The 12798-nt window shown below is 44.6% G+C and overlaps 1 protein-coding gene and 1 long non-coding RNA gene across 5 annotated transcripts in view; one reads left to right on the plus strand and one right to left on the minus strand.

Annotated features, from left to right (window-relative positions):
* LOC134347212 (probable ATP-dependent RNA helicase DDX60) overlaps positions 1 to 12798 on the plus strand; it is a 172994-nt gene that overhangs the window by 129215 nt on the left and 30981 nt on the right. For all 3 annotated transcript variants that reach the window (XM_063049505.1, XM_063049507.1, XM_063049506.1), the window contains exons 29-32: positions 750 to 950; positions 2959 to 3063; positions 4622 to 4763; positions 12337 to 12458. In XM_063049505.1, the coding sequence (XP_062905575.1) occupies positions 750 to 950; positions 2959 to 3063; positions 4622 to 4763; positions 12337 to 12458 (570 nt within the window). The remainder of the gene's footprint in view (positions 1 to 749; positions 951 to 2958; positions 3064 to 4621; positions 4764 to 12336; positions 12459 to 12798) is intronic.
* Positions 1 to 12798, minus strand: part of LOC134347216 (uncharacterized) — an 88500-nt gene that overhangs the window by 61017 nt on the left and 14685 nt on the right. The window lies entirely within an intron of this gene.

Here is a 12798-nt window from a genome sequence, read left to right on the forward strand (position 1 = left end):
GCTTTCAGCAGCATCACTATCACAGAACATCAGAGACACTATGTTCACAAGAAAAGACATCATTTAAAGATAAAATATAAACAATTCGAACAAAAAGAACAAAGCCCCTTGTCAAATCAAGTCAACTTTATTGTCATTTAACTACATACATGTAAACTGCCAAATAAGATGACGTTTCTCCAGAGCAGGATGTAAAGCACAGTAGTATACATAACACACATACAGTGTATAACACACAGTAACTAAGAGTTAAACCTACAAATGAATTTCACATAGATGAACAAAGCAAAGTGCGTAAATTGAATACTGCAGGGTATAGTGCACATTATCTTGTGATACTTTAAATGCGATGTAGCAGGGAGTTCAGAAGCCTAACAGGGTGAGGGAAGAAGCTGTTTCCCATCCTGACCATTCTTGTCTTTATACATTGGAGTCTCCTGCCTCATGGTAGAAAGTCAAAGAGGAGGCTGGATGGATGGGTGGGATCCTTGATAATACTAAGGGCCCTGCGTACACAACGCTCCTGATAAATGTCCATTTTGTAGTGCAAAGTGGTCAGAATGGACATGGTAGTGATGAGGACTGAGCAGTTTGGTTCAAGAACTGATTGGTTGAAGGGAAGTAGCTGTTTTTAAACCGAGATGCGTGAGACATCAGACTTCTATACCTCTTGCTCAATGGTAGCAGTGAGAAGAGGTGTGATTCCCAACCTTGGCTGTAGACGTAACCCTATCTTTTTTGCTGCTCAGATGTCAGGAAGAGCCGGCCGTCGAGGGTTGGACAAAGAGGGGAATGTGATTTTCTACAAAGTGCCGTTGTCCAAAGTGCAGAGACTGTTGAAGGCCAACGTTCCACAGCTGAGGGGCCAGTTCCCCCTGTCCATATCCCTGGCTCTCCGCCTCATGATGTTGGCATCTAAAGCCAGCGACAAAGTTGATGCCAAAGCCAAGGTATGCCGTTCAGAACCTCTCCCTCCCCGTTGTATTCTCTCGTTCCTCTTCAAAAAGCTTCGGCTAGGATGTATGTAGAGTACTGTGTAAATTGCAGGAAGGATGTGGAGAGGTTCCCCAAGATGCTGCCTGGATTAGAGGGTACGAGCTAGAAGGAGACCAGTTAGACAAACTTGGTGTTGTTTCTCTCTCTACAGCAGTGGAGTTTCAAAGCAATAAAAATTTCGTGTGATTTTAGTCAATGATAATACAATTGAATCTGAGGCTGAGTTCAGATATAATTGAAGTTCACAAGATTATTTATAGTTCACTTTTTATCTAGAGACGCATGATAACAAGCCCTTCTGGCTCAGCAAGTTCGCATCGCCCAATTACACCCATGTCACCAATTAACCTCTCCTCTACAATCACTCTGAGCACCGGTGTCCCACAAGGCTGTGTACTCAGCCTCCTGCTGTACTCACTGTACACCCATGATTGTGTAGCCAAGTTTCCATCGAACTCATATTTGCTGATGACACCACAATTGTAGGCTGTATCTCGGGTAATGATGAGTTTGAGTACAGAGAGGAAATTAAGAACCTGGTGGCATGGTGCAAAGACAATAATCTATCCCTCAATGTCAACAAGACGAAGGAATTAGTTGTTGACTTCAGAAGGAGTAGCGGACCGCATGACCCCATTTACATTGGTGGTGCGCAAGTGGAACAGATCAAAAGCTTTAAGTTCCTCAGGGTCAATATCATAAATGACCTGACTTGGTCCAACCAAGCAGAGCCCACTGCTAAGAAGGCCCACCAGCGCCTTTACTTCCTGAGAAAGCTAAAGAAATTTGGCCTGTCCCCTAAAACCCTCACTAATTTTTATAGATGCAGCGTAGAAAGTATTCTTCTGGTGCTGCAGTAGTATTACACTAACCGCTATGCTACCATACCACCTGGTAACTATGAGAGGCACACACTCAGTGGCCACTTTATTAGGTAACTGCTATTCAAGGTCTTCTGCTGCTGTTGCCTGTCCACCTCAAGGTTCGACGTGTTGTGCATTCAGAGACGGCTCTTCTGCACACCACTGTTGTAATACATGGTTGTTTGAGTTACTGTCACCTTCCTGGTAGCTTGAACCAGCCCGGTCATTTCTCTCTGAGCTCACTCATTAACACACCATTTTTGCCTACAGAACTGGCGCTCACTGGATTTTTTTTTTGTTTTTCGCACCATTCTCTGTAAACTCTCTAAAGACTGTCATGCATGAAAATCCCTGGTGATTAGCAGTTTCAAAGATACTCAAACCACTAACAATCATTCCACAGTCAAAGTCACTTAGATCACATTCCTTCCCCATTCTGATGTTTGGTCTGAACAATAACCAAACCTCTTGACCATGTCTGCATGCTTTTATGCATTGAATTGCTGGTGCATGATTGGCTGATTTGATATTTGCATTAATGTACAGGTGTACCTAATAAAGTGGTCACTGAGTGTAGATCTGGTACACGATCAGAATCATTTTACCAGTGGTTGAAATGTCAAATACTAGAGGACATCCATTTAAACTGAAAGAGAGGTAAGTTAAAGGAAATGTGCAAAAGGCCAGTTCTTTACATAGAGATTGTGATGTGTCTGGATTGGTCTGCCAGTGGTGATCGTGGAAGCTGACACAACAGTGGTGCTCAGGAGTAATTTGAAGGTTGATAGATTCTTGATTCTTGATAAGGACATGCAAGGTTTTGGGGGGAAGACAGGAGAATGGGGTTGAGAGGGATAATAAAGCAGCCATGGTCAAATGGTGGAGAAGACTCAATGGGCTGAATGACCTAAATTGGTTCATATGACTTACGGTCTTATGGAGAAGGGTTATCTGGAAATGAAGAAGAAGGGCGTGAGGAGGAAGGGAGTGAGAATATGAGGGGTGTAGTCATGAGAGGGGCTAATCAGGGTAGAAAAACATCAGCAAGGGACGGTCTGGTTCGGTGTTGTGACGTAGCTGTTTGGAATCTCTCCAACAGGCACTGTCAGTCCTACAGTATTCCCTGATGACCTTCAATCAGCCCAGAAAACAGAACATCGTCAAATTCTACTTCCTCTTCTCTCTTCAGTTCCTCCTCAGAGGGGTGAGGCATTCTTGATTTTGTGTCATTAACATTCCCTGTCATTTCTGGGTATACCTTCGTGCCTGTTCTATGGGAAGTGGGGTTTTGAAGGCGGGTAATCTCGAGAATGCTGGGCTCGGGGAGTGGTGGAGCTGTGGAGCTGCACAGTACAGAAACAGGCCCTAAACACAAGAGATTCTGCAGATGCAGTAAAACCCAGAGCGACACACACAAAATGGAGGAACTCCACAAGACAGGCAGCATCTGTGGAGGGGAATAAATAGTCAACCGTTTAGTCTGGGACCCTTCATCAGGACTGGAAAGATAGAGGGAAGAAGCCAAAATCTTTCCCATGCCTGAAAAGTCAACTATTTATTCCCTCCATAGATGCTGACTGACCTGTTGAGTTTCTCCATTTTGTGTGTGTTGCTATAGAAACAGGCCCTTTGGCCTACATGTCAATCTCAGACTACTGACCCCCACACCTTTAGGATGTGGGAGGAAGCCATAGCACCTGGAAGGAGCTCAGGGAGGACATGCAAGCTCCACATCGACAGCACTTGGGGGTTAAGATGGAACCCAGGTCATTGGAACCGTAAGGCAATGGTGCTAGATTACATCTTTTAACCTCATTTTAGTTTAATTGTGGAAAATGTTTAATTATATTTGGGAGTTCAGAGTTAACTTGTAAAGTCATTTAAAAATAAAGCATGGATTCATTGGAACAACCTTGGCATTCACTTAGCCTGAGTTACATGGAGAAGTTGAGCAGGCTGGGACATTACTTTTTGGAATTTAAGATACTGAGGAGTAACCTTATAGAGGTGTATAAAGTCATGATGGGCATAGAGAGAGTGAATGTGCACAGTGTTTTTCCCAGGGTTTTGGAATCAAGAACTAGAGGGTTTAGCATTATGGAGAGAGGGAAGAGATTTAATACGAACCTGAGGGACAACTTCTTAATACAGACGGCAGTCTCTAAGTGGAATGAGCTGTTAGAGAAAGTTCAAAGTAAAAGTACATATATGTCACCATATACCACCCTGAGATTTGTTTTCTTACTGGCGTTTACAGTAGAACAAGGAAATACAATAGATTCAATGAAAAACTACACATAAACAAAGACTGACGAGCAACCAATGTGGAAAAGAAGACAAACTGAGCAAATAAAAACAAAATGATAAATAATAGAGAGAACATGAGGTGTAGAATCCATAGGTTGTAGAATCAGTTCAGTGTTGAGGTGAGTGAAGTTATCCCCTCTGGTTCAGGAACCCGATGGCTGTGGGGTGATAACTGTTCCTCAACCTGGTGATGTGGAACCTAAGGCTTCTGTACCTTCTGCCTATTGGCAGCAGCAAGAAGAGAGCATAGCTCGAATGGTGGTTGAAGCAGGTGCATTAACAATATTAAAAAGACCCCTTGATGGGCACATGGTAAGGAAAGATTTAGAGGAATAGGGGCCAAATACAGGCAAATGGGATTAATTTAGATGTGAATCGTGGTCAGTTTGGTCAGATGGGCTGAAGGACCGTATGATTCTGTGGGTCTAATTGAATATGATGCTTGATTGTTTCAGGGTTTTCTGGATCAAGAGGGTCAGCCTCAGGGACCAGCGGGCTTGGTGATGCATCTCCATTACCATGAGCCTGCCAACTTTGTTTTTATCCATTTTCTGGTACAAGGCCTTCTGCATGAACTCTGCCAACCCGTGAACCCAAGTGAGTCCAACATAGTGGGGTGGGTCGGGGGAGGCGTTCGCATCTGGGTTCAGAATCAGATTTATTTCACTGTCATATGTTTCTGGCAGCAGTACAGAATGAGACATAAAAAAAGTTATGATAGGAAGATATAAAGATAATTAGAAAGACAGTTAGAGAAAAAGAGAAGAAGTGAGGTAGTATTCGTAAACACAAGAAATCCTGCAGATGCTGGAAGTTCAGAACAACACACACAAAATTCCAGAGGAACTCAGCAGCACAGGCTCAGGTTGCTGGTTGTGTTATTGTGTGTGGTGTGTTTTGTTGTTCTGCTGAACATGGTGAGCATGTTATGTTGGTACCGGAATGTGTGGCATCAGTTATGGGCTGCCCCCAGCCCGTCCTTGGGTGTGTTGGTTGTTAATGCAAACGACTCATTTCACTGTGTGCTTCGATGTGTGCATGTGATAAGTAAATCTGAATGTGAATTTGAATGCTAAAACATTGACTGTGGGTCTTTGGACCCCAGTATCTCCTCCTCATAGGTAGTAACGAGAAGAGAGCAAGTCCTGGGTGTTGAAGGTCCTTAATAATGGGTGCCATCTTCCTGAGGCCCTGCCTTTTGAAGATCTCTTTGAAGGTGGGGAGGGTTTTTCCTGGGAAGGAGCTGGCTGAATTTACAACCGTCTGCAGCCATTTTCCATCTTGCACATTACAGCCTCCATATTAGGTGGTCAGAATGCTCTCCACCGTACATCTATAGAAATGTCAGGGTGTAGTAGATGAAGTGAGATACTTGCCCAGCCACTGTTGACTTTCCAGCCAGTGTGCAGACTTCCCTGAAGTGGAGATCACAGGAAGTAGTCTCCATCAACTGCTTGTCCACAGTGGAAGGAGGGAATGGGGAAATATTCCCATCCCTCCCAATAATGTTGCTGAATGTTTTTTTTACTTAATGGTGGGATGTAGACATTATTTACAAGGCAGCGTTAAGTGTCCTTGTCCGAGTGAAAGTTGTGGCATGCTGCCTTCTTGGTATCTGTGTGAATTATGGGGCCATTGGCGAATGGACTTCCCATAGACGGACAGAGCATGGAAACAGGCCTGGCCCACCTTGTCTCTACCAACCATCACCTGCCCATTGTTGCCCAATTTTATTCCATTTAAGACATATGAACACTGATGGTTCTTTTCTGTCTCAACCCCATTCTCCTGCCTACCCGCCCATCACTTTTTAACCCTCTTACCGATCAAGAATCTATTGAACTCTGCCTGAAATGCACCCAGTGACTTAGTCTCCACTGCTCTATGTAGTGATGAATTCCAAAGATTCACCACTGAATCTTTGAAGAAATGGCAGAAGAATTCCTTCTTCATCCCTGTTCTAAAGGGATGTCCCTTTAATCTGAGGCAGTGCCCCAGATCCGAGACTTTCCTACTAATGGAAGTATCTTCTCCATGTCCCCTCTCTCCAGGACTTTTTGAATCTGGTAGGTTGTATTTCATTTCCCATTTTATTCTCCCCACATTCCCAATAACACCCCCAAAAAAATTCATTTAAAATAAATTAAACTCCATACAATAAACAAATCATACAATAAAAGAGCATGACTTCAAAAAACTAGGTAATGATATGAATCTAGAAGATTATAAGGTTGGCAGGAAGGAACTTAAGAATGAAATTAGGAGAACCAGAAGGGGCCTTGAGAAGGCCTTGGTGGACAGGATTCAGGAAAACTCCAAGGCATTCTGCAAGAATGTGAAGAGCAAGAGGATAAGACGTGAGAGAATAGGACCAATCAAGTGTGACAATGGTAAAGTGTGTATTGTAACGGAGGAAATAGTGGATACTTTGCTTCAGTATTCACTACAGAAAAGGACCTTGGTGATTTTAGGGATGACTTGCAGTGGACTGAAAAGCTTGAGAATGTAGATATTAAGAAAGACGATGTGCTGGAGCTTTTGGAAAACATCAAGTTGGATAAGTCACTGGGACCGGACAGAATGTACCCCAGGCTACTGTGGGAAGGGAGGGAGGAAATTGCTAGGCTCTGGCAATGATTTTTGCATCATCAATGAGGATGGGAGAGGTTCCGGAGGATTAGGGGGTTCCAGATGTTGTTCCCTTATTCAAGAAAGGGAGTAGGGATAGCCCAGGAAATTATAGGCCAGTGAGTCTTACTTCAGTGGTTGGTAAGTTGATGGAGAGGATCCTGACAGGCAGGATTTATGAACATTTGGAGAGGCATAATATGATTAGGAATAGTCAACTTTCTCAAAGGCAGGTCGTGCCTTACAAGCCTGATTGAATTTTTTGAGAATGTGACTAAGCACATTGATGAAGGTAGAGCTGTAGATGTAGTGTTTATGGGTTTTAGCAAGGCATTTGACCAGGTACTCCATGCAAGGCTTATTGAGAAAGTAATGAGGCATGGGATCCAATGGGGCATTGCTCTGTGGATCCAGAACTGGCTTGCCTACAGAAAGCAAAGAGTCTTTATAGACGGGTCACATTCTGCATGGAGGTCGGTGACCAGTGGTATGCCTCAGGGATCTGTTCTGGGACCCCTACTCTTTGTGATTTTTATAAATGACCTGGATGAGGAAGTGGAGGGATGGATTAGTAAATTTGCTGATGACACAAAGGTTGGAGCTGTTGTGGATAGTGTGGAGGGCTGCCAGAGGTTACAATGGGACATTGATTAGATGCAAACTGGTCTGAGAAGTGGCAGATGGAGTTCAACCCAGATAAGTGTGAGGGGGTTCATTTTGGTAGGTCAAATATGATGGCAGAATATAGCATTAATGGTAAGACTCTTGGCAGCGTGGAGGATCAGAGGGATCTTGGGGTCCGAGTCCATAGGACACTCAAAGCTGCTACGCAGGTTGACTCTGTGGTATATGGTGCATTGGTCTTCACCAATCGTGGGATTGAGTTTAAGAGCCGAGAGATAATGTTGCAGCTATATAGGACACTGGTCAGACCCCACATGGAGTACTGTGCTCAATTCTGGTTGCCTCACTATAGGAAGGCCGTGGAAACCATAGAAAGGGTGCAGAGGAGATTTACAAGGATGTTGACTGGATTGGGGAACATGCCTTATGAGAACAGGTTGAGTGAATCCAGCCTTTTCTCCTTGGAGCGACGGAGGATGAGAGGTGACTTGATAGAGGTGTACAAGATAAATGAGAGGCATTGATTGTGTGGATAGTCAGAGGCTTTTCCCCAGGGTTGAAATGGCTAACACGAGAGGGCACAGTTTTAAGGTGCTTGGAAGTAGGTACAGAGGAAATGTCAGGGGTAAGTTTTTTATGCAGAAAGTGGTGAGTGGGTGGAATAGGGTGCCAGCGGCGGTGGTGGAGGTGGAAACGATAGGGTCTTTTGAGAGACTCCTGGATGGGTACATGGAGCTTAGAAAAATATAGTGCTATGGCCTGCTGCGTTCACCAGCAACTTTGATGTGTGTTGCTTGAATTTCCAGCATCTGCAGAATTCCTCGTGTTTGGGCTATGGGTAAAGCCTAGGTAGTTCTAAGGTAGGGACATGTTCAGCACAGCTTTGTGGGCCAAAGGGCCTGTACTGTGCTGTATGTTTTCTATGTTTCTATGAACCAAGAAAAAGGCCATTGCAGTACAATGTACTGATGGTGTTGCTCAATGTTCCCTCTAATTTTTTTTTAGTGAGGTGCGCACATATGACGTGGTAGCGTAATGACATTTGTCATTCCTGTACTTCTACATTTAATCTGTAATGAATTATTTAAACAAACAAAGAATGCTTAATCAAACAATAAATTTACAATATTACTCAAATAATACTGAGATATTAAATGTGCAACACTCCCCTCTGCTTAGATGTAATCTCCAACTCAGTATAGAGTTCACCTAAACTTACACTCTATATCCTCACTGCCTAGGACCTCTTCCCCTTTTCTGCCGATGTCGTTGGTGTCAATATGCACTACGACCTCTGGCTGTTTCCCTCCCCCTTGAGAATATCCTGTATCCCATAGCAGCTGTTCTGATATATTACGGACCTTAGTACCTAGGAGGCATCACACCATTCTGGTGTCTCTTATGCAGCCACATGTGTCTCTGACCATTGAGTCCCCTGTAACTACCACACTGCCTGACTTTAACCTTCACTGTCAAGCCTCAGAGCTGGCCACAGTGCCACCAGCCTGGCTGCTGCTGCTGTGATCTAATGGGTCATCCTCTCCAGCAGTATCCAAAGGGGTATACTTTTTGCTGAGGGGCACGGCCACAAGGGAACCCTGCACTGACTTTTTAATCCCATTATCTCTTCTGGTGGTCACCCATCCGTTGTCCGAAGCCTGTTCTCTGGGTGTGACCACCTCTTCAAAGGTCTCGTCGATAATACCTTCAGCCTCTCGAATAATCCTGAGTACATCCAACTCCAGCTCCAACTCCTTGACCCGGTCAGTCACGCACTGAAGTTGGGTGCACTTCTGAGATGTAGTCATCCGGGAAACTGTCAGGTATCCTGAATTCCCACATTTGGCAGGAGGAGCATTTCATCCTGACAATTCTACACTTAAAAAAAAGAAAAAGGTTTACCTCGTCATAACCGTGCCTCTGCCTGTTTACAGCAAAGCCTTCACAATCAATCACTGGCACACTCTGACAATGGCCACTCCACTTGAGCCCACCCTCCTTTTATTTGCAGGTGAGTTTAGGCCTCAGACACTGACTCTTTCCACAGACCAAAAAGACCAGCCTTGCCTGAATCTGCTCCTTTTATCCTCTCTTGACTTCCACAGGGCTCTGACACTGACAATCACACACACTTCTCGTGCCTGAGCCGTCGACAAAAGACCGACTTTACCCGAGTCTGCTCTTTTGATACTTGCACTTCAAACTTCGGCTGGCCTCTGACACTGCCACTTTCCATGCCTGCCCAGCCTGAAAAGACCAGCCTTGCTGGAATCTGCTCCTTTTATCACACTCCTCATGTATGAGCTGCCAAATAATATAAATTGATTTTACGTCCGTAAAATGACACTATGTCTATAATGTGACTCTGACAGGAAATGATAAAGTAATAGTGGGATAGTGGGTGGTGTTGATCAACCTTACTGCTTGAGAAAAGTAACTGTGTTTGAACCTGGTCATCTTGGCGTGGATGCTACATAGCCTCCTCCCTGATGGGAGTGGGACAAACAGTCCATGAGCAGGGTGGGTGGGATTGTTCATGATGTTACTGGCCCTTTTCCAGCACCTTTCTGTATATACAGTATGTCCTTGATGGTAGATAGGCTGGTGCCAGAGATGCTGTTACACATCAGCAGCAATAGATATGAAATTGAGTCAGGTATTTATAAATAAACAACAAAATTTATTAACCACTACTCAAAACATAGAAAAGTAAACAAACAACTAACTTCAACAGAAGTTAACAGTGTTATGCATCCATAGTTACCAAACAGTCGAACTTAAAGACAATTCTTAACACATCTTACTTAAGCATAGTCTTAAAGGTGGTACAGTATTTCAAACAGTCCAAGTGATTTATGAAATAAATGAAAGGAGAAACTTCCTGAACCAGCGATGGAGAAAAGACGACACTGCTGACGCAGATTCCAGCCGAGAAATGCCTTTTTCCGAAGATACTACAAAGAGTGAGTTTTCTCAAAGTAACTGACCTTTCGCCAAAAGTGGTCATCAGACAACACCCGAGACCATGCAGGGGTTAACCAAAAGCATGTGCCACAAGTCACATCAATCTCTTCGAGACACACAGAATGCCGGTGATTTCTACCCAATTCTTTGGGTTTGTCTGAAAGCTGGAAATTCTTCACACTCGCTCTCTCTCGACTCTCTCCCTCTCCTTCTGCAATTGCACCGGCTGTGACTCCCCAACAAAGCGACTATGCAACAAACTGCGGTTTCACTTTTATACCGGTTGGAACATGCCATCAAGTGACATCACATCACCCCGCTATCATGACACAATTACATTATGCCCATCACGAGATTATGACATAATGCTCACAAGAGAATAACATCAAACTCACAAGGTAATTACATCATGCTCACGGGACAGGTAACAATGCATTGGGGCAGCTTGGACTACCTGTTGTAGAGCCTTCCTGCATGCTGCAGTGCAGTTTTCATACCGCACAGTGATGCAGCGTGCTTAGATGTTCTCTACCATGCATCTGTAGAATGACGCGAGTATAGATGTTCCTAGTCCAGCTATAGTGTTGTAGTTACCGAGAACGTGCAATGCAGGTAGACAAATAAACCTTCAGGGCTATGGCAGGGTAGGTTAGAGATCAAGGACTCATCTTCTGTGTATAGAATGGAATAGAACAGAACTTTATGGTCATACCTCAAGACAACGAGACTGCAGTGCTACTCCAGTCCGTGCAAAACAGATATTTACAATGCATGTGGTACAGCTTAATTTTAAGAAATCCCCATATTTACTGCAACCAGTGACTTTGATAGTCTACAATACTCAAATGCTATTGGCAAGCCAGGGTGTAGCTACTTTCAGCTGCACAACAACCCTCAGGAAGAAGCTGTTTTTCAGTCTTACTGTCTTGGTTAAGCTGTTTCTGTATCTCCTGACAGATGGCAGGAGGTTAAAAAGACAGTGTCTGGGATGAGATGGGTCTTCAGTGATGTTACAAGCACATTGTAGGCTTTGAGAGTTGATTGTCTCCAGGTTTGGTAGTTGAGTCCCAGTGGTGTGCTGAGCCGTCCTAATCACCTGTTGGAGTGCTTTGTGATCTGTCTTGCTGCAGCTAGAGCACCACACTGTCATTCCTTATGTCAGTATGCTCACTATCACACACCAATAAAGTTGGCGGGCAAATTTTGAGGCAGATTAACACTTCAAGTAGTATGACGGACCAAGAAAGCTCCTTGGTGACGTTCATCCCCAAAAACTTGTAATTGGAGACCCTTTCTACGACTACACCATTTATGATTAGTGGGGCTTGTTAAGGGTCTGATGTCAGCATGGTTGATGATGCCCTTGAGCCTGGCGCTCTCAAACTTTTGTATCTTTTGCCCAATGGATGTGCGGAGAAGAGAGAATAAATCGGGGGTGGGTGGGGGGGGGGTTTGTAGGGAAGAGTCCTTGACTGGCTGCTTTCCAAAGGCAGCAGGAAATGTAGGTGGATTCAATGGAGGGGAGAGTGGTTTGTGTAATGGACTGAGCTGTGTGCACAACTCTTTGCAATTTCTTATATCTTGGGCAGAGTAGCGGCCATGCCAAGCCATGTTGGATTGAGATAGAATACTCTCTATGGAACATCTGTGAAAATAGGTGAGAGTTATTGAGGACTTGCTGAGTTTCCTCACCCCTACTGAGGAAGTGGGAGCACTGGTGTGATCAAATGTCTCCAATGTGTCAGGCTGGGTGGCATCATTTCCTGTTTGAAACCTGCATTGAGCTCATTGGGGAGGGGTGTATTGTTGCCAGAGATACCGTCCATTGTTTTGTAGCCTGTTATATCATGCAAGCCTTGCCACAGTCAGCGGCTGGACTGGGTCTCTGCCACTGGGCATTTTGGGGCACTTATGTCACTTGGCTTCTGGCTAACATTCCTACACTTCCTTCCAGCTTCCAATGTGTTTTCAGAAGATGTGATGGAGACCTTAGTTCTCATCCTGGCCAATCTCTATGGGAGGATGCCGCTACCATCAGTTTTGTGGGAGCAGAAGCTGACCTTTGGACAGTCCAAGGTGAGTGCAATCTCTGTGCCTGCCAAAGACCGGGCCTCTGCAGTCTCAGACTTCCACCACCCTCCTCAACCGGCACACACCAGAGGTGAAGTTTGGGAAGGTACACCGTGCCTCTGAAACAGCCAATAGAATCGAGGAGTCCTCCCACCTTATCATTCTTGCTCCCCCTCTCTCCTGTTGGGCAGGAGAGAGAAAAGTTTGAAAGCATGAACCTCCAGGCTCAAGGACAGCTTCTATCCCTCTGCTATAAGTCTCTTCAGTGGGCCTCTCAAACACTACAGGTGAACTCTTGATCTCGCATTCTACCTCATTATGGCCTTTGCACGTCATTTGTATACCA

Source organism: Mobula hypostoma, chromosome 5 (assembly GCF_963921235.1).
Source record: "Mobula hypostoma chromosome 5, sMobHyp1.1, whole genome shotgun sequence".
Taxonomy (NCBI): domain Eukaryota; kingdom Metazoa; phylum Chordata; class Chondrichthyes; order Myliobatiformes; family Myliobatidae; genus Mobula; species Mobula hypostoma.